At 43.1% G+C, this 26917-nt stretch overlaps 1 protein-coding gene and 2 long non-coding RNA genes across 16 annotated transcripts in view; 2 read left to right on the forward strand and 1 right to left on the reverse strand.

The window, feature by feature from the left end:
* Positions 1 to 7555, forward strand: part of GLRA2 (glycine receptor alpha 2) — a 123474-nt gene extending 115919 nt beyond the window's left edge. For 3 of the 13 annotated variants that reach the window (XM_081197091.1, XM_081197086.1, XM_081197085.1), the window contains exon 10: positions 6045 to 7548. In XM_081197091.1, coding sequence (XP_081053217.1) covers positions 6045 to 6332 — 288 coding nt within the window. In that variant the 3' untranslated portion in view covers positions 6333 to 7548. Of the gene's footprint in view, positions 1 to 6044 lie in introns of all 13 variants that reach the window. The other 10 variants (XM_081197092.1, XM_081197088.1, XM_081197083.1 and 7 more) reach the window with 9 other exon arrangements.
* LOC308588629 lies at positions 1912 to 12466 on the reverse strand. The gene is made up of 2 exons (XR_014008838.1): positions 12211 to 12466; positions 1912 to 2111 (listed from the first exon to the last, which is right to left on the reverse strand). It is a non-coding gene; the product is annotated as an uncharacterized lncRNA (long non-coding RNA).
* A 1072-nt stretch (positions 12467 to 13538) lies between these two features.
* LOC308588619 lies at positions 13539 to 19861 on the forward strand. Of its 2 annotated transcripts, none has more exons than XR_014008825.1 (3): positions 13539 to 14129; positions 18544 to 18709; positions 19254 to 19861. It is a non-coding gene; the product is annotated as an uncharacterized lncRNA (long non-coding RNA). The 2 variants fall into 2 exon arrangements; XR_014008826.1 differs by having other exon boundaries at positions 13539 to 13747.
* The last annotated feature ends 7056 nt before the right edge of the window (positions 19862 to 26917 follow it).

The following is a 26917-nucleotide window of genomic DNA, read 5'->3' on the forward strand; positions in this document are numbered from 1 at the left end:
ATTGTTGGCTGATGCTGGTAATTCTTCTCCATGCTGCTTGTCTTTTGTGTTTGTCCTTTGATCTCCACCATCTCTCTTGTGGCTCTCACTGTTTAGTCTTGATGCACACAACACACAAAACATTTGCTTGCTTCATTTTCTTGGGGTTTTTTCTTTTGTTTTGTTTTGCTCCTTTGTGACAGTTGGCATTCACACTTTCTTCCTGTATGGTATTTGCTGTTTATCTCATGTGTTATCCTGGCGGAGTTCACAGATGATGAGTCCACATGAGGACCGTCTCTTTAGTCACTTCCAAAGTTTAGTCAGAGTTGGCTGAGCTTTTTTTGCCCAGTGGCTGCTGACCAACCCTCAGGGGGGGGGGGTGTCACATGCCAGTGATGGATGTGGTCATCCTACACTCTATTATTATTACAGTGGTACCTCGGGTTAAGAACCTAATTCGTTCTGGAGGTCCATTCTTAACCTGAAACTGTTCTTAACCTGAGGTACCACTTTAGCTAATAGGGCCTCCTGCTGCCGCCACGCCACCGGAGCACAATTTCTGTTCTCATCCTGAAGCAAAGTTCTTAACCTGAGGTACTATTTTTGGGTTAGCGGAGTCTGTAACCTGAAGCGTCTGTAACCCAAGGTACCACTGTATTGTTATTATTATTACCCATCCTTTTTGCCTGATGTGATTCAAGGCAGCTTGCACACACACACACACACACACCTCAGCTGATTCAAGCTGGTTCGCTTGTATGCTTACCTTTCAGCCTTGTGCAGTGGTGTAGGGCTGCCAGTGCCCGGGGTCACACGGAGGGGTGGGTGGGAAGGAGGGAAACGGATAGAGTATGCATGCTCATTCAACTGCCTAACTGCGTCACCCAGGACATTGCAACCTCAGAGATGAGAAAAGAAGAGTCATTCCATTGTCTGGAGAGGTCTTTTCCTAGTTCGCATGGAGAAGCCATTTTCAACGGAGCCCAGCAACGGAGGCATGCAGCTGAATTGAGGCAGCACCGGGTGTTGAAATTGTGTGCCCCCTAACAATGTTGCACCCAGGGCAACCACCCCTGTGGCATGCGCACGCGCGCACACACACACACACACCATGCTACACCACTGGTCTTGTAGACTGCTCTTTTGTGATTGACATCATACCTTGGCATTACTTCCAGGTCTATGTTTTTAATGGGAAGCAACTTTGAAATCTCTTGTGATGAGCCAATATTTGTCCAATCACTGTCGACTGACAAGGAGGCATTACAAAATGTGCCTATCTAGTGGCCTCCACTTTAAGCTGGTTGCTTCCTAATGTAAAGGTAGTGGATCAGGGACTCAGTACATGGTCTGTGGTAAATGCCTAAATGAATTCTTCCTTGGCTGTTGCTCATTTAAATGTGCAAATTTTTCCTCCCTTAAAAGAAAAACCTCTTCACTTTTTTATAATCTGCTCCAAAAACTTCCCCAACCCCTCTGCTTCTCCTCTCTCTCTCCCAGGCATTGTCTGATACGCTCTGATATAGCTGCACAGTTTATTTACAGGCAGAAATATGGAAGCCCCTCTGCCTGTCTTTGGCATGAATGAACAGGCATGCCTGGACAGCTCTAAGATGGATATCTGGCTGCTAAGGAGAGCTTCATGTTTAAATTGATGAGCCAGGTTGATGAGCAATTTCATGTTAAATTTAGCCACTTCATCATGTCCTGTGTCTCACAGGCTTTTAACTCACACCTTTTGGAACAGTTTCAAAGTCTTTCAATGAAAACAGACAGGTTATGCGTGTTGCTTGTGTATGTGATGAGTCTGAGAGTCAATTGCGTTCCAATTTTATAAGGGCCATGTGAAGATAAAAACATCAAAACTGATAAAAGCTACTGAAATGAGTTGAACTGAAACAGTGCTCCGTCTGTACATAACCGTTGAAGTGTTTTCCGTACATTTATTTCAGTATATCTTTGCCTACTTGAAGCCTGCATTTCCCAGATGCAGATATCAATTTAGCAATAGGAAGGACACCCACACAGTACTATCTTCCAAAGTGCTTGAAATACCCTCATTTAAATTAGCGGGAGGTGATCTGCAGACTTGAAGCAGCAGCGATCAATTGCATTGATGAGCCGTCTTCCTGCAAGATGCGTTGGTAATTGGGAGGAAAACACATGTTAGGAGTTTGCTGGAGATAAGTCTCAAAGCTAAAGCAAGTCTCACTTATCTCTTGAACATGTGTTACCACAGCTGCTCATTTAAAACTGGCATAGAGTTTAATATTTAGGGCAGATGGGATTGCGGGGAGGGGGGCAGGAATTGTTGGCACTGGACTTGTTTGCACTATTCTTACTGGGCAAGGATTCATTATTTCCCCTCCCCATCATATTTTGGATAATTAGGACAAGACATACCATTTTGGAGGCTTTCAGGGACTTCCTAGCCAAGTGCCAGCAGGGAGGCAAGAATGGCCTTTTCCCAAGGACCTATTTTTTTATCATGTATGTGCTCTTGAAGGACAGTGGACTAGCCACAAAATTTATATTTGCTCTAAATAATAATCATGATTATAATCATAATACCCCACCCATTTGGCTGGGTTTCCCCGTCCACTCCCATTATATTGTCTTTAAATCTGTCTACCCCAGCAAAATAATATGTTTTTAATGCGCATACAATTGCTTGTGCACATGCTGCTCAAATAAAATATCTTGAGTTGCCTGTTCACAAATTTCTGACTCCCTATGAAAAAGAAGCATCTCTCAACATCTCTTAAACCCCTACATGCATATCATTTAATTTTTTTTAAAAGAAAGCAGGGATTGGTAGAGGAAAGGGAGCTGGCACAGTCATAGGTCATGATCCGAAAGGCTGCATAGCAAGCCCTCCATGAACGATGTGGCTTCTGAGTCTCCTCCCAACAGATCCTTCATCTGCTTGACAAGCCATTTTTAAAGCTCAGAACTTTCCTCCCACACTCCTCTTTTAGCATCTCCTCAGGGCATATCTATGCTAAAGAGCCAATCTGCATATTCAGAATGAGGTGGTGGGTAGAGTGATGTGGTAGAATTCTGGGCTGTACCACTTCAGACTGCAGGTGAGTGTGGGTGGGTGTCATGTTTTTGAATGCCTTTGGTTGGGGGAGAGGGGGAAACATGCTAAACTTCTCTCCCTGATGTAACGACTTTGCCACATTGCGGTCAGTATTTTTATTTAGAAAGGCTTAGCACAGACCCACAGTGATTTTTTTCTTTTTTTAATGTGAACAAGGATTCAAAAAGAATAACCCCTCTACTGAGGTGGTATAGTCTAGAATGCTCCCATGTCAGTAGGGGTGGAGGAGAAAATCAATTTGGTTTCTGGTTAAAGGCAAACCTACCTAATTCATGTTTTCTGAAACATTCCAGGAAGCAAAAACAGCAATCTTTCAAATTTCCTGAACTTTGCAATGCAATTCACCAGCCAAGTAACATGTACAAAAATGTGAGTGCTAGGATCAAGTATGCCTAAAAATGTATACATTAGTGAAACTAATATACAAAAAAATGCATTATGTTACAGAAAATTATTGGGCAAAATTGCATTCAAATATGTATCAGGAGAAATTTGCACCAAGTTGCTGATGAATTTTCATGAGGGTTGTTTTAAAATTTCACAAACGTGTGTGGAAATGTGCAGAACTGAAGATTGGGAAAATTAGAAATGGATAAAAAGCATAAGTCACAGATGTACCCATCCCTGCATGTCAGTCTTGCACCTCGTTCTGTATAATGGGTATGACAGCTGGTGAAGCAGCGTTTTCCTCTCCTGGCAACTGAATTTCTTTGAGATGGATATGAACCTGTAACATAATTCTCAATATCCTTGCCAAAACTTCCATTCTCAGAATGGGGGGGGGGCAGTAGGAGAAAACTATTACATTAGCATAACAACCCTATGGCCCTGGAAGGGTTTTGAAGGTTTCTTCTCTTTAAAATATTTTTTTCTTGATTTCCAAAAAATAAAATAGAGCAACCTCGAGTATACATACATAGCAGAATCCACCCAGAGACAAAAATGATAGAATTCCTGATACAAAGTCAGACTAGATCGCAGCAAGTGATTGAATTATAATAAAAGAGTTGTTCCTAGATTTGTATGATTATTATGGGTCAGTATAGCCCCTACATAGGGAAGCACGGGTCTTGGGAGGGCCTGAGAATTTTGAGTCCTAATTAATAAAGGGAAACATTTAAAACCGCACTTCCTAGCCAATCTTTATTTGCTTCGCCTCTCATCACCCGTCTGTGTTGTGTAAGACGTTTGGACAGGACTGTAACCCAGACATTATTGAACCATGACTACCATTATTGTGTACCATGTACCATGTAGCATTATTATACATGACTACCATTGTTTAGCAATGGCCATCCGAGCTCCCACCAGTAAAAAAAATAAGCAAGGCAAGTTATTTATCCTTAACTGTCAGATTAAGGTCACTTTCCAGAGCTTGCAGTGCTAAGCAAAGGGCAAGCAACAGGAATTAGTCAGTAGTTTCCCCAAGAGAGTGTGAGGAGGTGCTGTGAGGGTGTGTGAGGGAGCGACTCACACGTAAGGAAGTCTCTCTAAATTGCTGTCGCCTCCTTCATCAGGAACTCCAGGCTGGCATGTGTAAAGTAGAAGCTCATTATTTTGGGGAAAATCTGGACAAGCCAGATGAACGTTTCCTATAATAAGCTATTAGCATATTTGAGAGTTTCCAAATAAATTTAAAACACAAAACAGTGGCTGCTGAGAACCTGTTCTCCTTTAATTAACCTTCTGACCTGGATTTGCATTGCTTCTGCGTGCAGCGCTAAGGAACAGGAAAAGCGTCCTGGGAACGCAGCTTCGCTCTATGCTTATGCAAGTGCTATTAAAGGTTTTAAAAGGAACTCAGTTCATTGCAAATTTACCAGGGCATGTTTCCCTTGGTGTGGAAGATAAATCAAATAGCTACCTTTTCGGAAGGGGGGAAAAATCCATCCAAAGAACAATAATTTTATTTTCTTTGGGGTGCTGAGCCCTTACACTCATAGAAGACTTACACAGAAGCATGCAGCAGACTTATGTGGAACTACTAAAGGGATGGTATTACTCAGAGTAGACCCACTGAAATGACAGGCTCTAACGTAGTTGTGTTCATTAATTTCAACAAGTCCACACTGAGTGAAACTTAGCTGAATACCACCCAAGCTATCCAAGCAATGTTTAGTCAGGCAAATTACGGTACATGTATGAAAGAGTTGTGTTGGGATGTCTAAATGTCAGATCAGATCTGCAACAGAAATGAAAACCGGCTTCATATTTTGTCAGTACAGGACATTGCAAAGGGGCTGTTGTTGGGAAAGAGATAGAAACCTCTAAAAGCAAGTTTCTCAGCACCCTTTACAGAATAACAGTTCTTAGGATTGTTTTGAGGAGGCCAGTATTGTTTTGCATTATACTAAAACTGCTACTCATAATCCATCCTCGAGAAGCTTAACATGTCACACAAGGGGAGTTATCTCATTTTCACAGCAACCATGTGAGGTAGGTTGGGCTGGCAGATAGTGACTGGCCCAAGGTCTCCCAATGCTTTTCATGGATACCGTTCAACTGCCCTAATTAAATTGGGACATCCTGTTTGGGGGCCCTGAGCTTTCACACAAAAGCATGGCACTCAAAAACATGTGAGAGCACAGGGCCCAAAGACATGTGTTTTGGGCCTCCGTACTTTCACACGGGTCACATGACTTGTCTGAGAACACAGCTCAGAAGACGTGCATCACAGTTTTTGGCCTGGACTTGCTGAAGGGTATGTTCACTGCCAGTACTGAACAAAATGGGACAAGGCCGTATCCTATGGCCTGGTCATGACAACTGTCCACCACTCCATTGGGGAAATCGATAGAATTAGAGGATATCCAAGTGTTCTTTTGTCGGAAATATTGTGGCACTGCCCATTTGGAAAGCGACGTTATGAAGAGCTTTTGCTCAACAGCTAAGGGCGAAAACTTAAATGAGATTTGCATAGACGATTAACCGCCTTTCCCTTCCATTGCTCACCCTCCAGGAAGAAGATGGTGCTCGCGACAGCCGGTTTAACTTTGGCGGCTATGGGATGGGTCACTGCCTCCAGGTGAAAGATGGCGCTGCCATCAAAGCCACGCCTCCCAACCCACCCCTGCCCCCGCCCCCTCCGCCAAAGGATTCCGACTCCATCAAAAAGAGGTTTGTGGACCGTGCCAAAAGGATCGACACCATATCCCGAGCAGCGTTCCCGCTGGCCTTTCTCATCTTCAATATATTTTACTGGATTACCTACAAAATTATACGCCACGAGGATATACACAAAGATTAGAAACGTTTCTGTCTGACCTGGGACCTTCTAGCCAAAGTGACTCTCTTGTAAATAAAGAGTGAAATGTCTTTCCTGTCATTGACTGAGGGTTTTGTTTTCTGTGGTACTAAATGAAGGGCGGGGTTAGAAGAGGAAGAAAAACAGAAAGGAAAGTTTCGATAACAATTGCACAAAATGAGATACTGTGGGATCACCAAACGAGGATTTGCCCTGATTTCCTCCTCTTGCTACGTGGTTCTTCCAGACTCTTGCCAAGATCAAGCAAACCTAAATGGGGCCATTTTCCCTCTCTCCAAACCCCCCCCCCCCGTGTCTCTAAGCTGTATTTAAGAAATACTTTAAAGCATCTACCATGGGACTGTCTGTAATGGCTGCACTGCAATGAGTTTAAAGAGGACCAAACTTTTTTCAGGGTAACGCTGCCTTTCTATATGAAACAAGTCTAAGCTACATTCCATTAATGTCTGTAGTTAATGATTTGCCCAGAAGTCCCTTTGTGGATTGTAAATTATTTCTACTAACAGGGCATGGGGGGTGTCAAGGGGGACGATTTATACTTTAATATCCTTGTGGGTGTGCATTTTAATATTCCTGCTTTCCTAGAACTGTAGTTTTTGAGGTCCAACTTGTGTAGGATGTGGTTAATTTCATAGTGTCCACTTGTAGAAACAACCTGAGAAATGGCTGGTTTTATCTTGGTTCCAAGACAGTGCACTTAATTTCATTTCATTTCATTTTTGCCTGGTTATTACTATATTTTTTATTATTGATGACATTCAGCATAAGGTGCCAAAACTGTAATTTGACCTATCGTATTTCCCTGTATCGCACTGTTGATTAAGAACTTGTTTCCTGACCTAGCTCAGTTTAGCACTGACTTTCTATTGCTGCTCTCATTGTAGCTGCGAGTTGATAGCTCTGTAGGTAAACACGACTCGTTTACAGACCTCTAATTTATATCTTTACTATAAAAAAAGAAAGAAAGAAAAAAGTGGCTATCATTTTAAATATCATTGACTTATCTGAAGAATTTTAAAAACTGTACTGTGATTTTCATAACCTGTTAACTTTTTGGTGCCAGAGCTATGTGGTCCAAATCCTTGCTATGTGTTCTAAAGTAGAAATAAAAAGTAAACGAAAACCAAACAAAAAAAATGAGGTATTTTTGCTTACATGGGTGGCAGGAGTGAAACCTGGAAGATTTTTTTTATTTTAATCTTGTTTTTTAAGTTGCATTTCAATCAACTTGTTTTTATTATCGGTTGTTAGCTGCCCTGACCCCGGTCTTGGCTGGGGAGGGTGGGGTATAGATAAAATGTATTATTATTATTATTATTATTATTATTATTATTATTATTATTATTATTATTATTATTTTAAAAAGCATTACTATTTCCCATTTTCTGCAAAAAGGTTTACTGCAAAAAAATAAAAATGTATTATTGATTGGGAGGGCATATTTTCCTTTTATTGCTGCTAGTTCTTATTGCAAGGAAAAACCCAACCCACAAACTGAACTATTATGGTTGCTTCCAGGTGACCTATTTTATTGAGAAGTAATTCTGACTTGTTTGCACAGAGTTTATGAAGGCACTCTATGCTGTCCACTGTTTACTGAACATTCATCTTTATTTGTTTGCAGAGAAGTTATATGGTTCCCTGCAAATCAGTTGCTATCCCACACTTTCTACGGCATTTTACCATCACTTTCCTTGCTGAAAAAGGTTTTTTTTTTTTTTTTTTTTTTTGCTTTTTGAATAACATTTGTTGCACAATACTGCCAAAGTTTATTAAATCCATTTAAATTAGGCAAATCTACATTTCCGAGTATGTGACTGAATTGCTCCTGCAATTTAGTGATCATTTGAAAGCTACCTTGGGGCAGAGGGAGTAAGGCCACTTCTAGGCTGTTGCTATTTTGAGGGATGATTAAATCACACACCAACAAATTAAGGTTGCAGAATTAAAGTGGATTTGTTGCTCTTGCAACAAACCAATTTTTCAAAAAAATCCAGCTCTTTGCTGTAAGGAAGGTGACAGGAATATGCACTGGAAATTATGTTGTAACATTTGCTTGATGGAACATCATGTACCATAATTTCCCGGCAAACAAATGAGAACGAATGCTCAATAAGCAGCAGACATCCTATTACCTCCACATAAACTTTCTGCAAACATGTCAAAATAAATGCTTAATAAGGAGGGTGTGTCTGGAAGCTACCCAAGTCTCTGGGAATCCCAGGTAAGTGCGTATACATGGGTTTTATAATAATAATAATAATAATAATAATAATAATAATAATAATAATAATAATAATAATTTATTATTTATACCCCGCCCATCTGGCTGGGCCTCCCCAGCCACTCTGGGCGGCTTCCATAAAAACCAAAAATACAGTAAAATGTCACACGTTAAAAACTTCCCTGAACAGGGCTGCCTTAAGATGTCTCCTGAATGTCAGGTAGTTGTTTATCGCTTTGACATCTGCTGGAAGGGCGTTCCACAGGGCGGGCGCCACTACCGAGAAGGCCCTCTGCCTGGTTCCCTGTAGCTTTGCTTCTCGCAGTGAGGGAACCGCCAGAAGGCCCTCGGCGCTGGACCTCAGCGTCCGGGCAGACTGATGGGGGTGGAGACGCTCCTTCAGGTATACTGGACCGAGGCCGTTTAGGGCTTTAAAGGTCAGCACCAACACTTTGAATTGTGCTCGGAAACGTACTGGGAGCCAATGCAGGTCTTTCAAGACCGGTGTTATATGGTCTCGGCGGCCGCTCCCAGTCACCAGTCTAGCTGCCGCATTCTGGATTAGTTGTAGTTTCCGCGTCACCTTCAAAGGTAGCCCCACGTAGAGCGCATTGCAGTAGTCCAAGCGGGAGATAACCAGAGCATGCACCACTCTGGCGAGGCAGTCCGCAGGCAGATAGGGTCTCAGCCTACGTACCAGATGGAGCTGGTAAACAGCTGCCCTGGACACAGATTTGACCTGTGCCTCCATGGACAGCTGTGAGTCCAAAATGACTCCCAGGCTGCGCACCTGGTCCTTCAGGGGCACAGTTACCCCATTCAGGACCAGGGAATCCTCCACACCTGCCCGCCTCCTGTCCCCCAAAAACAGTACTTCTGTCTTGTCAGGATTCAACCTCAATCTGTTAGCCGCCATCCATCCTCCAACCGCCTCCAGGCACTCACACAGGACCTTCACCGCCTTCACTGGTTCTGATTTAAAAGAGAGGTAGAGCTGGGTGTCATCCGCATACTGATGAACACCCAGCCCAAACCTCCTGATGATCTCTCCCAGCGGCTTCATATAGATGTTAAAAAGCATGGGGGAGAGGACAGAACCCTGAGGCACCCCACAAGTGAGGGCCCAAGGGTCTGAACACTCATCCCCCACCACCACTTTCTGAACACGGCCCAGGAGGAAGGAGCGGTACCACTGTATAACAGTGCCCCCAGCTCCCAGCCCCTCAAGACGGTCCAGAAGGATGCTATGGTCGATGGTATCAAACGCCGCTGAGAGATCCAGCAGAACTAGGAAACAGCTCTCACCTTTGTCCCTAGCCCGCCGGAGATCATCAACCAGTGCAACCAAGGCAGTTTCAGTCCCATGATGAGGCCTGAATCCAGACTGGAAGGGATCCAAATGGTCCGCTTCTTCCAGGCGTGCCTGGAGTTGTTCAGCAACCACTCGCTCAATCACCTTGCCCAGGAATGGAAGATTTGAGACTGGGCGATAGTTGGCCATCGTGGCCGCATCTAAAGATGGTTTTTTAAGAAGCGGTTTAATAACCACCTCTTTCAGCGGGTCTGGGAAGGCTCCCTCATGGAGGGAAGCATTCACCACCCCACGAAGCCCATCGCCCAGTCCTTCCCGGCTAGCTTTTATAAGCCAGGATGGGCAAGGATCCAGGAGACAGGTGGTTGGTTTCACTCGTCCAAGCAGCCTGTCCACATCCTCGGAGGTAACAGATTGAAATTGATCCCACTCAACTTGACTAGACAGAACTCTAGCACTCTCCCGCCCCGGCCCTGCTCCCACGGTGGAGTCTACTTCTTCCCGAATCTGGGTGATTTTATCTGCAAAAAACTTTGCAAAATCATTGCAGGAGAACATGTGGCCCGTACTGGGCCCCGATGTTGCAGGTGGTTCCGCTAAATTGTGAACCACCTGAAAAAGTCTCCTGCTGCTGTTTTCTGCAGATGCAATAGAGGCGGTGAAGAAATTCTTCTTCGCCGTCGCTATCGCCACTTGGTAGGCTCGACGTTGAGCTCTAACCTGTGTCCGGTCAGATTCGGAATGAGTTATCCGCCACCGGCGCTCTAGCCGTCTCAACGATTGTTTCATTGCCCTCAGATCCGTGGAAAACCACGGGGCTGTCCGGGCTCCATGCAATCGGAGAGGGCGCTTCGGAGCCAAACAGTCAATAGCCCTGGTTAATTCCACATTCCAGCGGGCCACCAGGGAATCGGCTGAAAGGCCATCAACATGGGATAAAGCATCCCTTACCACTCTCTGGAAACCATTTGGATCCATTAAGTGGCGGGGGCGGACCATCCGAATTGGTCCCACCTCCCTGCAGAGGGAATGGGTCGCAGAGAAGTCCAGTTGCACCAGGAAGTGATCTGACCATGGCACTTCTTTCATTTCGCTTTTACTTAGTGTCAGATCACCAACATCCATAGAGGTAAACACCAGGTCCAAGGCATGTCCACGGCTATGGGTTGGGCCAGACTTATTCAGGGACAGCCCCATGGAGGCCATGCTTTCCACGAAGTCCCGAGCGGCCCCTTGTAAGGTCGTGTCGGCATGGATGTTAAAATCCCCTAGGACGACCAGGCTAGGTGTCTCCAGGAGAACATCCGCCACGACCTGAAGCAGCTCGGGCAGGGAATCCTTGGTGCAGCGGGGAGGTCGGTACACCAAAAGGAATCCTGTACTGCCCCTATTGCCCAACTTCCAGAACATGCACTCAGAAAACTGGGTCTTCCCAATAGGACGCCTGGTGCAAACTGATTTATACTGATGAAATTGCCAGAGAAGACTCACAACGAATTAGAATTATAGCTGTTTAAAATCTTTTATTTCCTGAAAGATCCTCCATTATTACAAAGCGAGGATCAGCAATGATTCTCTTTAGAATAACTTGCACTTTTTGTTCAATATTTATTAACATCTTGTTTCCGTGCTCTTATCTTATAAGCTACCATTGTCATCTGTTACAAAAAATGAAATCAATTATCAGCCAAATCACAACAATGCTTTCATTTCAAATGAAATTCCTTCATTAATCTTAAGCATTCTTTTTTTCCCACTTGGTCAATTAATAGTTAATTTTTAGTTAATGCATCTATTTATCAAATCGCTTTAACAGAACCATGTTAACCATTCTTTTGTAGCTGGGTGATGTCTGTCTCCAAAGAGAAACATGGGAGATTGAGCAAGAATTATGTAGTGCCGTGTGGTTCTTTCCCCAAAAAAGGTGTAGAGAATGCCTGAAACTAGCACCAGAGGTCAAAATGGCGGAGCACCTGCCAAGGTGCCACCTCATAGAAAAGATCCCACCGCTGAGAGCATCTGAGTTCCGCTGCTGTTCTCCCTGTTGTTTATTGTTTGTCCCAGAAGGGATTGTGGAAGTGAATAGCAATGGCAGAAATGACAATGGGCAACAGCTGCCCTCTGCTTCAAGTGTTGGCACATGCTAGGCTTGTGCAATCTACTTTATTTATATCTTCTTCTTTTGTTACTATAATCCCAAGGTCCACTAATGGGAAACAGGTGAAAAACATTGACTCAGGAGGCAGAACATACTGGAAGAATTCAGGACAAGGTGCCTATGATCCCCAAAGTAGCAAACAATGTTGTCGGATGATAAAACCTACCCTTCCTGACCATTTGTCGTGATTCCTTGGGCTGATGGGAGATGGACTCTGACAACAGATGCCGAGCCTTTGTTTTCTCTCAAACAATTTTTGTTTCAGGAGGAAGTGCTCTGTAACTGGGCTGCAGCCCTTCCCCTTCCTTTCTCTGGCAGAACTTGTGCTATTCAGGGCTTCAGAATAGGCAGAAATTCAACAGGGCAGGAGTTGTTCACTCTGGAAAATGCCAGCTTTGCTTTACATTTGCCCAGAGTCTTGTTATTAGCTGAAAAGGGAAATGTTAAGGGGAAGTCAGCTCCTTGGAGGCAACAAAACAGTACAAGTACACCTGACAGAACTGACCTTAAGAAGGAAGGAGGGGGGGGGGAAACAACCTCAAAAAACCAATGGGTACTCAGTCAGCAGCAGTGTACTCTCACAGAAAACTCAAATGTGAACAGCAAAGTGAATGTCCTGCTATCAGCAGCTATCAATCAAGGTCTCTCAGAGAAAGCGTCCGGAGTGAAGACTCAACCTATTACCAGAAAACAGCAACCAAATTGAAGCAGATATTGAAGCATCTATGCTAATGCTCTGTATTCTAAGGAATACAGAGATGGAATCAAAGAGGAATGAGATTTCATGATCTGTCTCATAGGTATCTCCTTAATTTATTAAATCTGATAGGAAAAGGATAGAGCTGAATAATCCAATTTCCTCTCTCCAAAAATTCTGCCTGACTTGTTGACATTCATAGTAAATAAATATTTATTTCCCTTTTTTAATCAAAATAGATATGGTTTCGACAAAATAAAGCAAAAATAAACCAGTATTCAGTGATCCTGGGAACACAAGCCTGCTTCTGTAACTGTAGTGCCTCTGCTAGACCCTTTTGGGAATCTAAAGATTAGTCACGACACATGGCATTGAATGCTGATGACCTCTTGCTTTGGACAGGACTTTAAATGTGTTTATCGCATCATTCCAAAAAAATTAAAATGTTCCAATGTAAACACTGACAATGGGGGTTATGTTAAAAGTCATTTATCCTGTGAAATTTGGAAATGGTATTCATGGACTTGATTCGTGGCATGTGATTTCATTCACTTAGATCAAAATGCTGCGGAAAGGTGAGGTGGTTTCTTTAAGCCTATTTTCCTCCTGCACACAAGAGGCACAAGATCCCTGCCACAGCTTTTGCAACATGATTCAATTTCAGGGAGATTGTCCCTACCCTTCATCAAGAAAGCAGGTCAAGTTTGTGAAGGCAAGCCTTGAGGCAGATCACACCTCCAACACCTTTCCCTTAATGCAACCAAGCCGAGCTGTTTAGCAATCCATCTGTAGCCTTGCTCATTTATGCTGACAATGCTTTTGACAGGGCTGCTTGGCTGTATGTTTGATGACAGCAGTTCAGCAGAGTTGGAGCGCTCCCCCATCATTTATAAAGTCAGGCAGGGATTGTATAGAAGCCGCTGCATGTATCAATAGTAATGGATGGCGTTGTGTTAAAGGCCTTTCAGCTGGAAGAGACAAATACGGAGCGATGGTCTTGCAACAGGTAATCCATTATGTGAAGGCCACTGGAATCAGTCTGCATGTGATAATTACAATGTGTACCTATAGGGACAGCTCTGGGCAGTCTTGAGTCTACCAGGTTCTTTTCCTTTAGGGGGGGAAAGGTAGAGTTATGCGCACTATATGAGCAGGGAAAATGACCCTGAGAAGCAGGATCTGGAACGCTGGTTTACAGGGGTGTCATCTGGCAAACGATGGAGAGGGAAGGCAGGACTGGTTGTGGCGCACAGATGATAAAGACAGAATTTCAGTAATGAAACAAACACTGGATATTTGGAATAAACAGGACTACAGCTGCACAAGCAGACCGATGAGACTTGTGGTTCAAGCCAAAAAAAAATACTCCAGGAAAACATTCAGTCATGGTAAGTGATAACAGTCTCCCAAATCTGAGAGGCAAAATGTCGATACACTATATAGAAAATATAAGATAAGACAATAAGGCATAATATTTTGATAATTTTAATTTGTGGAATGTTGACATTTATTGGGGGAAGTCTTTGTGTTATTAGTTACAATCCTCAAAGTGTGTTAACAGTCAATCCCTCTTCCCAGGGAATTCTGGGAATTGTAACTCTGTGAGGGGAATAAGGATCTCCTAACAACTCTCAGCACCTTTAGCAAACAGCACTTCCCAGGATTCCCACTCATGAATCTATATGAACCTTATTCATTTATTAGACTCTTCTCTCCCCCCCCTTTTTTTTTGTATGTGATGCTCCAAATAAGGGTGAACAAATCTGTCCATTTTTGGTTCTCTCAGCTTCTCATTTTCACCCATGTTAAAATCAGTTATCCTCATTTCAGATAGATAGATAGATAGATAGATAGATAGATAGATAGATAGATAAATAGATATTCCTTATGGAAATTTATCAGCATTTTAGTGTGGGTTTCCCTTAATAAACACATTTTGTGGTGTAGTGGTTAAGAGCGGTGGACTTGTAATCTGGCGAACTGGGTTCGCTTCCCCGCTCCTCCACATGCAGCTGCTGGGTGACCTTGGGCCAGTCACACTTCTCTGAAGTCTCTCAGCCCCACTCACCTCACAGAGTGTTTGTTGTGGGGGAGGAAGGGAAAGGAGAATGTTAGCCGCTTTGAGACTCCTGAAGGGGAGTGAAAGGCGGGATATCAAATCCAAACTCTTCTTCTTCTTATCTTAGACACAGAACATATTTGCTGCTGTTGCTGTCAGTTATGCCATAGCGGGTGGTAGATGCGGAGGCTCAGGCTTGATGGCCTGCATCTGCACTAAAAGAGAGCCAAAATTGTCTCTGGCCTCTTCAGCAACCTCAGCTTTTGTATCTGAAGTCCATCAGGGCCCCACCCTCCCAGGCCAGGACCCACTCCCAAAATACATACATTTTTGCAAGGAATTGTCCCTAATAGAATGCATTTTGTATGTTATTTTCACTAATATATTCAAGTGTGGTGTAGTGGTTAAGAGCGGTAGACTCGTAATCTGGGGAACCGGGTTCACGTCTCCGCTCCTCCACATGCAGCTGCTGGGTGACCTTGGGCTAGTCACACTTCTTTGAAGTCTCTCAGCCCCACTCACCTCACAGTGTGTTTGTTGTGGGGGAGGAAGGGAAAGGAGAATGTTAGCCGCTTTGAGACTCCTTAGGGTAGAGATAAAGCGGGATATCAAATCCAAACTCTTCTAATATATTCATTAATTTCCACACTTACCCCTAATATCTGCAAAAAACAAACAAACCACTACTTGGCTGGATAATTTTGCAATGCAAAATTCAGAAAAGTGTGAATTTTGAACAATTGCTGCGTTTTGGTTCACGTATTGTTTCAGAAAGTGCAGTTTTCTAAGTTTGCCTTTAAATCCCCCCTCATCCCAACTCCAGATTAGTATTCTAGCGCCTGAGAGGACAGTGTGTTTCTCCTTAACCCCATCCTACCTCTGTCTTTGATACGCAAGGTCAAGCAAGCTACTCAATAGTGATAGCCAAAGCAAATAAAATGCAAATAAACCAAAAGCTCAAGCAGCAAATGAAACAGAATAGTCAGGAAAGAAATCCATATCCTTTTTCTCACCCCCCCCCAACTGAGCTAAAACATTTTAGAATAATGGATGTCTTTTTTAAAAAAATGCCATTCCAGTAAAGACTGTTAAGCACAATGACCTTTACACGGCAATGGCAAGCATTACTGGGACTTTCTAGCATTTGATCAAATGGAAGAAACTTTTGGCTAATGTAATATGAGTGAGAGAATCTGATTACCAAAGATGAAGACGTCTCAAGGGAAAGAAAAAGAGAGAGGATGCCATGTCCAGTCTATGGGCTCCTCCCAAACAACTTTTTTTTTATTGAGCCTTCATCCTGATTTACTTCCACAAAGCTCATGCGGAGGTTAGACTATGTCTGATTTGCTTGTTTGGTAGTTGTGTTGTTGTTTAGTCGTGTCCGACTTTTCGTGACCCCATGGACCAGCGCACGCCAGGCACTTCTGTCTTCTACTGCCTCCCGCAGTTTGGTCAAACTCATGCTGGTAGCTTCGAGAACACTGTCCAACCATCTTGGTAGTTGTACATCTTCCCATTAATATTCACTATTATAATATTCATAATATTCAACCCACACTTTTCGGTTCATTTCCCCATATAGCAGCATCAAAAGAGCCCAGTTCTTATTTTTAGAAGGGGGTAGGGGTTTGTTGCACCAGGCCAGCGTTGACAGAGCACTTTAATCTCCCTTAATTGCACAAACTTACATTGCCTGTATATCCTTGAATCTCTCTGGCAAAATGCTGCCTTAAAGCGGCTTAGGATCAAAAGGAAAGTGTTGAGCAAGGGGTTGAATCAGCGACCTTTTTATTTTTTGAAAGCTGTTGTGCCACAATCTGAGACTTGCTAAACAGGTACTGTGCCAGGCACAGGAATCCTGAATGGAGAAGGCTGCCACTGTGTGGTTAAGAATGCAGAGGGTGAAATCACTGTGCTTTTAACGTCGCAAGCAGGAGTTGCGCATAGTCTCTTTCTCGTGGGAGAAAAATAAGAAAAGACGGCTCTTGCATCACTAAATCCTTCTCCTAATCAAATTAACCCTTATGTAAGCAGAATTAACACACCGTCCCCATGAGGAGCAGATAAACCCACATGATTGTTCAAGGCTGCTGCTGCAAACAGCAGAGCCAGATTCCCTCCGTAATAATCAGGAGCATAGGCTGTGATCCCACGTTCAGATATATGCACATAACATATGTCGAAACTAATGGGATTTACATCTATGGAACAGAGCATAACATTTCTTGTCAAATGATTTGTTTCCTGCTACAAGGAACAGACTGGAAAAACTGTCCCTCTGCTTATATGTTGAACCCAAGAGATTCCTAAATATTTTGTGGCATATCCCTGCCTGATTACCAGCTTCATCAGGAAGCAACATTAATATTTAAATGTCACATTTTGCTGCCTCATTTTAGTGCCAAAATTATTAATCCTGCCACAGTTTCAGTCTTGACATTTTTTCAGATCCCTTGATGAATTTCAGATTTATAGTCGGCCCCTGTAATATCTCCTCAATCAATTTTGTCACAGTTCATTTCGTGTCTGGCAACACAATTGCATCATGTGGCTTGTCCTCATTATATTAGCGGTGAACTGGAAGTCTGGCTCTTCCTCACCCCTGCCCTTCCGTCTTGGCTTTTAGTTCAATTTTTCTAGATGGTTTTTGGCCTTGTTGAACACCCTCCCATCAGATGTCAAGGAGAATAAGAACTACACAACTTTTAGAAGACTTCTAAAGGCAGCCCTGTATCAGAAAGTTTTTAACGTTTGACATTTTGTTACGTTTTTATATTCTGCTGGAAGCTGCCCAGAGTGGTTGGGCAAGCCTAGTCAGATGAGCAGGGTATAGATAATACTGTGGTACCTCGGGTTACATATGCTTCAGGTTACATACGCTTCAGGTTACAGACTCCGCTAACCCAGAAATATTACCTCAGGTTAAGAACTTTCCTTCAGGATGAGAACAGAAATCGTGCTCCAGCAGCGCGACGGCAGCGGGAGGCCCCATTAGCTAAAGTTGTGCTTCAGGTTAAAAACGGACCTCCGGAACGAATTAAGTTCTTAACCCGAGGTACCACTGTAAAATTATCATTATTATTACTGATTAGAATGATGGGCACGGGGAGTATCTTCAGCCAATTAAGTAGAGAGGCCTCACCTGCACTACACATTTAAAGCAGTGTTCCTCTGCTTTAACCAGTCATGGCTTTCTGCAAATAATCAAGAAAAGTGTAGTTTGCTAGGAGTGCAGAGAGCTGTTAGGACTGGAAACCCTTATTCCATAGTCTCCAGCTGTCTCCCAAATGCCAGGACCAAGTGTTTTAGGAGGTTATACTGTACAGCACCCACTGGTTATCAAGCATTCATTCTGATTTGTTTGCAGTGAAGTTATACAGTGTCGTGTGACACAATCATTGTCCCACACTTTCCACTTTTTTATAAAGCTGGTTTATGAAATCTGCTTTCACAAGAGTTCCAAACACACTTTAATTGTCCAACCTGACTTTGCCAGTATGTGGTTAAACCCCACATACAAAATAGTGACAGTCTGGACCGGTGGCTACATCGTCTCCCTTTAAGCAAATGAGCAAAATAATAATGGTATTTTTTTTAATCCAGCATCAATGCTCTAACCTATCATGAAAAACCAGGGGTTTCTGGGAAACGTTGGCAACATTAACTAATAACTGCCCTTCACTCTCCTCTTCCTGACCTACCTGGCTGATGTCTCTGAAAACATTGCATCTTCTTCTTAGGTTTGAATCATCTCCTGGGATTGAATCTCGGAACAATCCACTTCATTTACCTCTGATCTCCTTATGGAAAAAGCCCAAGAAGTGCTCCCTTGGGAACGATTACACTCATTCAGATTGGCTAATACACTGTAATGGATTACAAAGACAACTAAAGAACAGCTTAGATGTAAGGCTATTTACTAAATATCCCTCCCCGCCTTGCAAAAAAGAAAGAAAGAAAGAAATCAGATGTATTTGCTAACTAGGTGGCAGCCTTTCAGGTTTACACACAAATGCTGCCTCCCAAAAACCCTTTCTACTGTGATTACTTGTTGCTGTTTTTTCACTCTGTGTTGATTTGCAGAACCACGAACGTTCTTTTAAACTTATCTCTTTATCTTGTTTTATTTCTGTGCTACCAACTACATTCAGCTTTCAAGATATTATTAGCATTATGTTTATTCTATTCCTCTGACATGGTGTCTCTCAAACTTGGGTCTCCAGCTTTTTTTCAGACTACAATTCCCATCATCCCTGCCCACTGGTCCTGCTAGCTAGGGATGATGGGAGTTGTAGTCCGTGCCCCCCCCCCCAAAAAAAAACCATGTAGGAGATGAACATTAGGGAAATGTTATACTGTGGCCCCTCTGAGATTGGTATGTGTTATTCAATTCAATCCGATGCTCATCCCATAAACTATTTTTGGTTTGTTTGGTTGTTGTTTTTTACAGACAGCATGGGTATTTATCAGCAGTCAAGGCAAATGTCACAATGAAATGTTTCGGAAGCAGTAGCTGACTACATTTCAAAACATAATTGGCTCTTTGAATGTAGAGAAAGAGACGCCGAGGCTGTTTGCGCCGCACTTGGCTGTGCCAGAGAAGCAGATACCGGCCAGAATAAAGAACATCTGTAAAGCAAACAATGCTCAAGGGGAAAAGAAGAAAATGTACAAGGAAGCAGACAGACATGGGCAGCGTTATTCTCAAGGGCACAGCAGACATGTAATTATAAAAATGATAAAGTAAAATGCATTTACCCTGGCTTCATGTATTTTTTCCAGCATAGCTTTTAAACCTTGTTTAGTGGCCCTGTGTTGGTGGTGGTGCAAAATGTTTTCCCCGTTGCAAAATCTCTGGCATAATTGATGGGCAACTTGGCTGTGGGTATCAAAAATGCATTCATCAATAAAATGAACACATTTACTTTTTTCAAAAAATATTTGCTCACCTCCGCATACGCATTCCTAAGTTATCTTTCTCATTTGTTAGTTAGGTTAAACTTTATCAGGTAAACCAGGGTGAATGCTCAATAAAGAAGTTGCCTTTAGGAGCCCTGAGTCACTTTCCAATTGCGGACCCATTGGTCCCTTCTGAACACCAGGTCGGGATGGATGAGAAACTTGGCAAAGTTCATATTTAAAGTTGAACCTAGCAAAACTGAAGTTCCTGAAACAATACGCCAGTCAAAACACAGCCGTCCTTCAAGATGTGCATGTCTCTGAATTTTGCAGTGCAGTTCTCTAGCCAACTAATGTGCACAAGAATGCATGTAATAGGGTAACATGGACATATATTAATGAAAATAGTGTTAGGCCTGGAGGATGTTGAGTGTTGAGCAAAAGAAAGATCATATAGTACAGATCGTAAAGAATTAAGTCTTGGAAAATAACTGATATTTCATGTATTGAACATGAAGGTTTTTGTCTATTTGCGATGAACCTATGCTCATCGCTTCCAACTCCAATTTCAATGTTATTTTTGAACACTGTCCATGTTATTCTTTTCTAATGCACAGGTGTGAACGTGTCAAAGCAACAAATAGATGATTGTGTTATTCTCTCAGAAGAAATTATTAGTGCCATTTTCACTGTAAGTATAGCAAATGGCACCTCAGCACTTCCTCTCTATAGATAAATGTAATGCTATACTAAACCATGGTTTCCTGTTACAAAAACTACCTCACAAGCCTCGTGCTCTGCACTCCCCCCTCTTCTTCCACCATGCATGTGAAAAAATTGAAAGCTTTTACTTGAGAACTGACCAGTTTCCCTGTTATATCCAAACTCAACAAACTGTAGTTTTTCCTAACAATGGTTAGTTTATACAAACAAGGATCAAACCTGGTTTGTTATTCTGCTTTGTTAAGTAATCACACAGCAACCCACAGTCTCTTGATTTCAGGAATCATAAGAAGGGTACTCTGGTTAATTTTAAGTGAAAGCTTCCAATTTCCCATCTATGGATATGAAGGAAGGGGAGAAAGGAAGTCTGGAAGCCCAAATCTCATTCAGTCTCTTTTTCCTATAATGTTAAACCATGACATCCTAACCAGCTTTACTGTGGGGAGTCTAAGATCACCAATGGGCACGCAGCAAAGTGTCATTGTTCTACCATGTCCATCGGAATAATTTATGACTGAAACAGGCAGTGTAGAGAGACAGCAGCTGCTCCTGCTGAATCATTCAGTCATAAAATGAACCTACCTTGAAAGAACAGGTGGTGACCATAAGCCTTCCAACACAGATGACCCCAAAATGAGGGAAATTATCCAGGTGGGAATGAGTGAAAAGAAAAGCACTTGTGCACCTTAGCTCCCACCGCTCTGAATTTCTGGCGTACTCCACTTTTGGCAGACAGTTAATGGGATGGTTCTGGCTAACGTGAGCTTGGATGAGTTTCTGGGCCTGGAGCAGATGGTACCTTCTGGGTACCTTCTAGATTTTGATACATTTTATAGCAGCCTCAGAGCAGGTCCAAAAACTGAGAATCAGCAGCCAACTGTTCCTGGGAGATTATACATGCATATAAATTGCTGCCTGACACCTGAGGACAGTGGCTATTGTTCTCTTTTGATCCCAACCTTGATTACAAAGGGTTCTCTCTAGCTTTTGCTCGTGTGATATTCCCATCAGCAGGCACTGCTTACTGGAGCTATGAATATGAAATTGTCTTACAGAGACAGCACACAATGGGGCTTCCCCCTCAAGAAACCACACATACTCATTCATGCTCAGCCAGTTCCAAAGTGCTCCTGGGCCCGTCGTGAGCATGGATTTGCAAAAGCGGAGGCAATTCCGATAATGCTGCCAACCCTCACAGCAATGGGTCACTGGATCCTCATAAATGTTAATACAATGTTTATAGCTCAGACTTCAGCACCACATGGGCTGCAAGCTGTTTCGCACTGCCTGGGAGCTCTGTGAGGATGCTGGATTGAGTTGCTTGGGAAATCAGGGCAGTCCCTAAGGGATATTTCAGGCAGTGCTGATTCCACTTTCCCTATACAGTGGTACCTTGGTTTAAGTACAGTCCAGTTTAAGAACGATTTGGTTTACGAACTCCGCAAAACCGGAAATAGTGTCCCAGTTTGAGAACTTTACCTCGGTCTAAGAACGGAATCCGAACAGTGGAAGGGCACCAACGGCGGGAGGCCTCATTCCCACAAACATGCCCAGGATTTTAGCCCTGCAGTCTAATCCTATGCATATGAAGAGCACTGAGTTCACAAAGAGTTCCCTGCCCCCCCGCAAGTAAGTGTGCATAGTATTTCACACTCTGCCGCAATGAATTGTTGCTCTATATAGCACCCATTACGTATGCACCTCCCTGCATTATGTTCTTCCACCTCCCTACAACAATTCTTTTAAGATTGTAATAGTGCCATGTCACCGAAGAGAAATTCCTTGATGATATTCTCTGCTGAAATGGATCCTAATGTTAAGTCTTTTTACAGGTCCGCCCCGCCCCGCCCCCCCCCTTGTACAGTGGTTGTGCAAGGCTCTCCAGATTAGTGTGTCTCTTTTGCATCTTTATTTCATCACTAAAATGAGAACATAACAATTCCTGGTGGGGAGAACATGTCCTTAGAGCAGAATAAATATAAGGGTTGGATGAATATCTACCAGTTTTCACTTACGAAGCTAATGTGATGGATTAAAATTATGGAGAAGCTGTTTCCCAAGTATTCCTTTAAATTTACAATTATCAAGTTCCCCTATGTTTGACTCTACATGTGATCACAGCTGTGTTCTTATCCATGCTTTAGAAAGAAGAGGCTAAGCAATGAGCTGCAGTTGCTTTGGTAACTCCGTGCCTGGCTTAGCACAGCCAGATCCTCATGTAAATACAGGTCACAGGCTGCCCTTCCTACTCCAGATCATAAAAGGATTTACCCTTTTCTGGTGGGCATGAAATGAGCTCATCAGGTTATAATCAGGCATAGGCAAACTCTGCCCTCCAGATGTTTTGGGACTACAACTCCCATCATCCCTGGCCACTGGTTCTGTTAGCTAGGGATGGTGGGATTTGTAGTCCCAAAACATCAGGAGGGCAGAGTTTGCCTATGCCTGGGTTGTAATCATTCCTTCTATGATGTACATAGTCATTACATTTATGCCAGTAATTATTTTCTGTCATTTTATATTATACTTCAGAGAACACCTGAATAAATCACAATTTCTAACTAATGCATTCAATGTAATCTGAATAAAAGCAGGTAAATTTTAAGATCTGATTGGTTCTGCTCTACTTACCATTTACATTGATGTAGCGCAGAACTTTACATGCCAATTTGATAAAAGGTGAGCCTTTTGCATCCGAATTAGAATTTTATTAGGAAGGACAGTGTCTAAACACCTTTTTTATGTATCTACCTGATCTGTTCTAGGTTGCATTTTATGGAGTTTCATGTATCAGCATTAAATAGCAAATACAGAGTTAAATCTTCATCTATTAAAAGCTTAGTCAAATAAGATTGGCTTCATCTGGCGCATTAAAGTGTGCTGTGGAGAAAGTAATTATTCAAAACTCTGGTGCCATCCCCAAAAGGCCCTGTCTCTCTGCACCCTCTAAAGTATTATGAACAGGTTCTTGCTTCTTGATGAGAAACTGGCCCTTAGTCTCCTGGTTGCTACCACCACTGTCAATCAAATTCCACATGACATGTCTAGCACCTGCCCCTCCAACTCAGATAAAATGAGAAAAGATGCAGCAGGTACTGAAGAGAGAAGTAACACCCCCCCTTTTTTAAAACTGGAAATCCCAGCTACTGGGATTTAACAATATAAATGCTCTTGAAATCTTAGTGTTCATCGATTCATGTAAAGCCAATGACTTGTAGCCAACACTGCAGTCTTGGCTCTCTGAGCACAATGTAATCACGGCACATGGACTCTCAGCACCATGATCACCCAAAGCTTTCTATGACTACATGGCCCAAGCAAATCAACAGCTAAAGCAGAGTTCTAAGGTTCATGGCTAGCTGCAAGCTCAGATGTTGTCCCGACCTCTGCCATGTCCCTTGAGCAATCCTTTTGAAGATTAGGACACACTCATTCACAGGGAGCTTGTCCCAAGCCAACAGACTAGGCAAGTACGTGGACACCTTTGTGAGTAGGCTGGGCCTGCTTGTGCAACCTACAACCGACTTCATGTCAACACTGGCTGCTCACGATCTGACTTAGATAGTGCCTGCCTCCCTAGTGGTGGATGGAACAAGAGATCAGATAATGCCTCCTCCATGCTTTGGGGAGTGGGGTTTGCTATCACTGAGGCAGGGCTCTCTTTCTCTTGACAAACTTGTTTGGTTCCAAAGCAGCATCCAGATCAGCACCTCCCAAGCCAGGATCAAGTTCTACGTTATTGTCCCATTCCTTCCCTCCTTCAGAGGAACACTGTCATGGGGCTCATGAGAACTCCTATTGCACAAGCAAAACAGGCTTCTGCTCACACAAGGGGCCTTGCCCTTCATCTCCCCTCCTCCAAAAAAAATCTGTTACAAAGTGTTGGATGCAACCCGATATCTGAGACAATTCCATTTCAGCAAGGAGCGGTCTGGCTCCACCACCAAAGTTCCCTCAACAGTTCCCTACCCTTTGATTAGCTTAGACTTGTCTTAAGACTCAAATTCCTTTAGAGTTAGGAGGCAGTATAACTGCTGAGGAAGTTGAGAAGCTCTCTAATCCTAAACCCACAAAATCAAGCGGAACAATTGTAAATATTTCATCATTTGTACTCGGGAGGCACTTTCAAGGAAGGGAATAGAACGTTCCCCAGACTCCGACTCCCTATTCCCCACATAAATACACTATATCCTAGCTTTCTTACTTTTTCTTCAGAAATTGATGTTGGGATTTAGGTTTAAGTTTGACTGAATGTTTTGTCCATTTCTGTGGCTAAGTATGGGATTCGTGGAATGCTTTAAATTACTTATGTGCTCTTATAACCTAAACTCAAGCTTCAATAGCCCGTGTTTTGAAAGGTCTGGGTATATTGAATGAGTCAGCAGCTCTGTCAGCGTATGACTTCAAGGCAGGTCTTTTGTTCTGACCATTTTTTTTGGTGTCTGGCCAAAAAAGAACACCATGTGCCTCTGTTCTCAAAATGGAATATTCCATGCTGGACAGATGCAGAAGATACACTTAAGGGGCCCAGTTTTCAGAAGTGCTGTGCGTTCACTCAGAATGCAATACAGTGAACATTGCTGAGGCTGAGGAAGCAAGTTTGACAAACTGTGTGTCTTACACTAACGATAACAATATGTCTCAGTGTATCGTCGTCAGTAAGGGACAGTCATTCTCTGTACATCTGGTTGTATCGGCCATCAAAATAAGATATGATCCTCTATGGGGGTCCAGCCTGTTGGTTTTTAAATAAATAAATCATATTCTTAGAGGCAAAACATTTTTTTTTGCCTGCCTGAATATAGTAAAAATTTCAGGCCCATCGCAGTTCTCTAAGGGCTCCCACCTGCACGCCTACATCACTCTCATGTAGCCTGGCAACACCTGATGTTTGTAGCACAGGGATGGGGAATCCTTTCAGCCCAAAGAACTGCATTATCTTATGGACAGACTCAGGAAATTCTTGAGATACGACTCAGGACTAGAGGGGGGTGGAGTTCTGAGAGCCAGATCTCAAGAGACCCGGGGGAACCCTGACCTGAGCCCCCTGAATGATCGGTCCAGAACTTTCTAGAAGATCGCATTTTCTGCCTCTCTTGGTCACTAAAAGCCCTCATGGAGTAGGCTAAAGAGCCTTCAATGTACTAATTGCTACAACTGATATCTAGCTGTATGTATGCCAGACTCAGTGCCATAGGGAAGCGGCTTGTAAAAGATGCCTCATGACCCCGTTTTATCCTCCTTAAATAGCTTTTCTCCACCATTTCCCTCCTTCGCCACAGTAATGCTGTTCAATAATGCAGATGTAATTTTGTGGCTTGATGTTCTATTTTGCTTTTAGAAGGAGGCAGTATGCTTTCCCTCCTCCCCAACCCCCTCATTATTTGGATCATGCCACTCTCGTCTGTTGTTCTTCCAGCGCTTCAGGAAAGAGAAGACCTTATTTAGAGCAGACATCGCTCATCTGTCATTACTGTCAGACTCTGGGCTAAATCAAGCTGTCTCCGTTTGCTATATTTTGAAGCCAACTCTTCGCTGTGTTTGAATGTGCACACATGCATATACAATACACAGGCCCTCGTCCAAGGAAGGATAAGTGCAACAGATGGCTGTGTGGTGACTCTTAAAATTGGATTGTCACAGAATTCACCTCCATCCAATGGCCAAACTAGATGATACACTAGCTGTCTCTGTGCCTTTAAAAGCAGGTTTCAAAAAACAAATTGTCAGCACGGTGGCCTGGTCCAGACAGAAACCTTAACATGGACAGTAAGAGGGCATGTAACTTCTATGGTCAAACTCTGGATCATTCCTCCCAACACCAGCAGTTTTTATAGGGCAGGGGGAGCTAACCTTTGGTTCTCCAGATGTTGCAGGACAACTGTTCCCGTAATGGCCAAAGTTTTGGCCATGCTGACTAGGCCTGATGGGAATTGGAGTGCAACATTGTCTGGAGGGCCACAAGTTAAGCACCCCTGACATAGGGTGCAGGGAGGAAGGTCCCTGTATAAAACGTAATAAGCACCGTCTCTGTCCTCCAAAACTGATGATAGCACCTATCAGAGCTGAGTGAACAGATCACATGGCAATGCTATCCCTTATCCTCAAGTTACACAGGCTTGAAGATCACATATACATTGAAAGCAGTATCATGCCACTTTAAGCACCCATTTCTTCCTCCAAAGAATCCTTGGAAGTATAGTTTGTTAAGCTGCTGAGAGTTGTTAGGAGACCTTGCTATTTCCCTCACAGAGCTACCAGGGTGGTTTAACAATCGATCCCTCTCCACAGGGCAATCTGACAACTGTTGCTCTGTGAGGGAGACAGGAGTCTGCTGCCAATTCTTAGCACCCTTGACTAACTACACTTAATGAGGATGTGTTTAAAATCCGACTGTTGCTTCTCGTATGCAAATTAGGTCCAAGAGAGCAGAGTTTGCGGCTGAGAAACTTGAAACAGGAAGTGGGTGCTTAATACTTTTCAAGCTGTTAC

This window comes from Podarcis bocagei, assembly GCF_964188305.1.
Source record: "Podarcis bocagei genome assembly, chromosome: 6".
Classification (NCBI taxonomy): domain Eukaryota; kingdom Metazoa; phylum Chordata; class Lepidosauria; order Squamata; family Lacertidae; genus Podarcis; species Podarcis bocagei.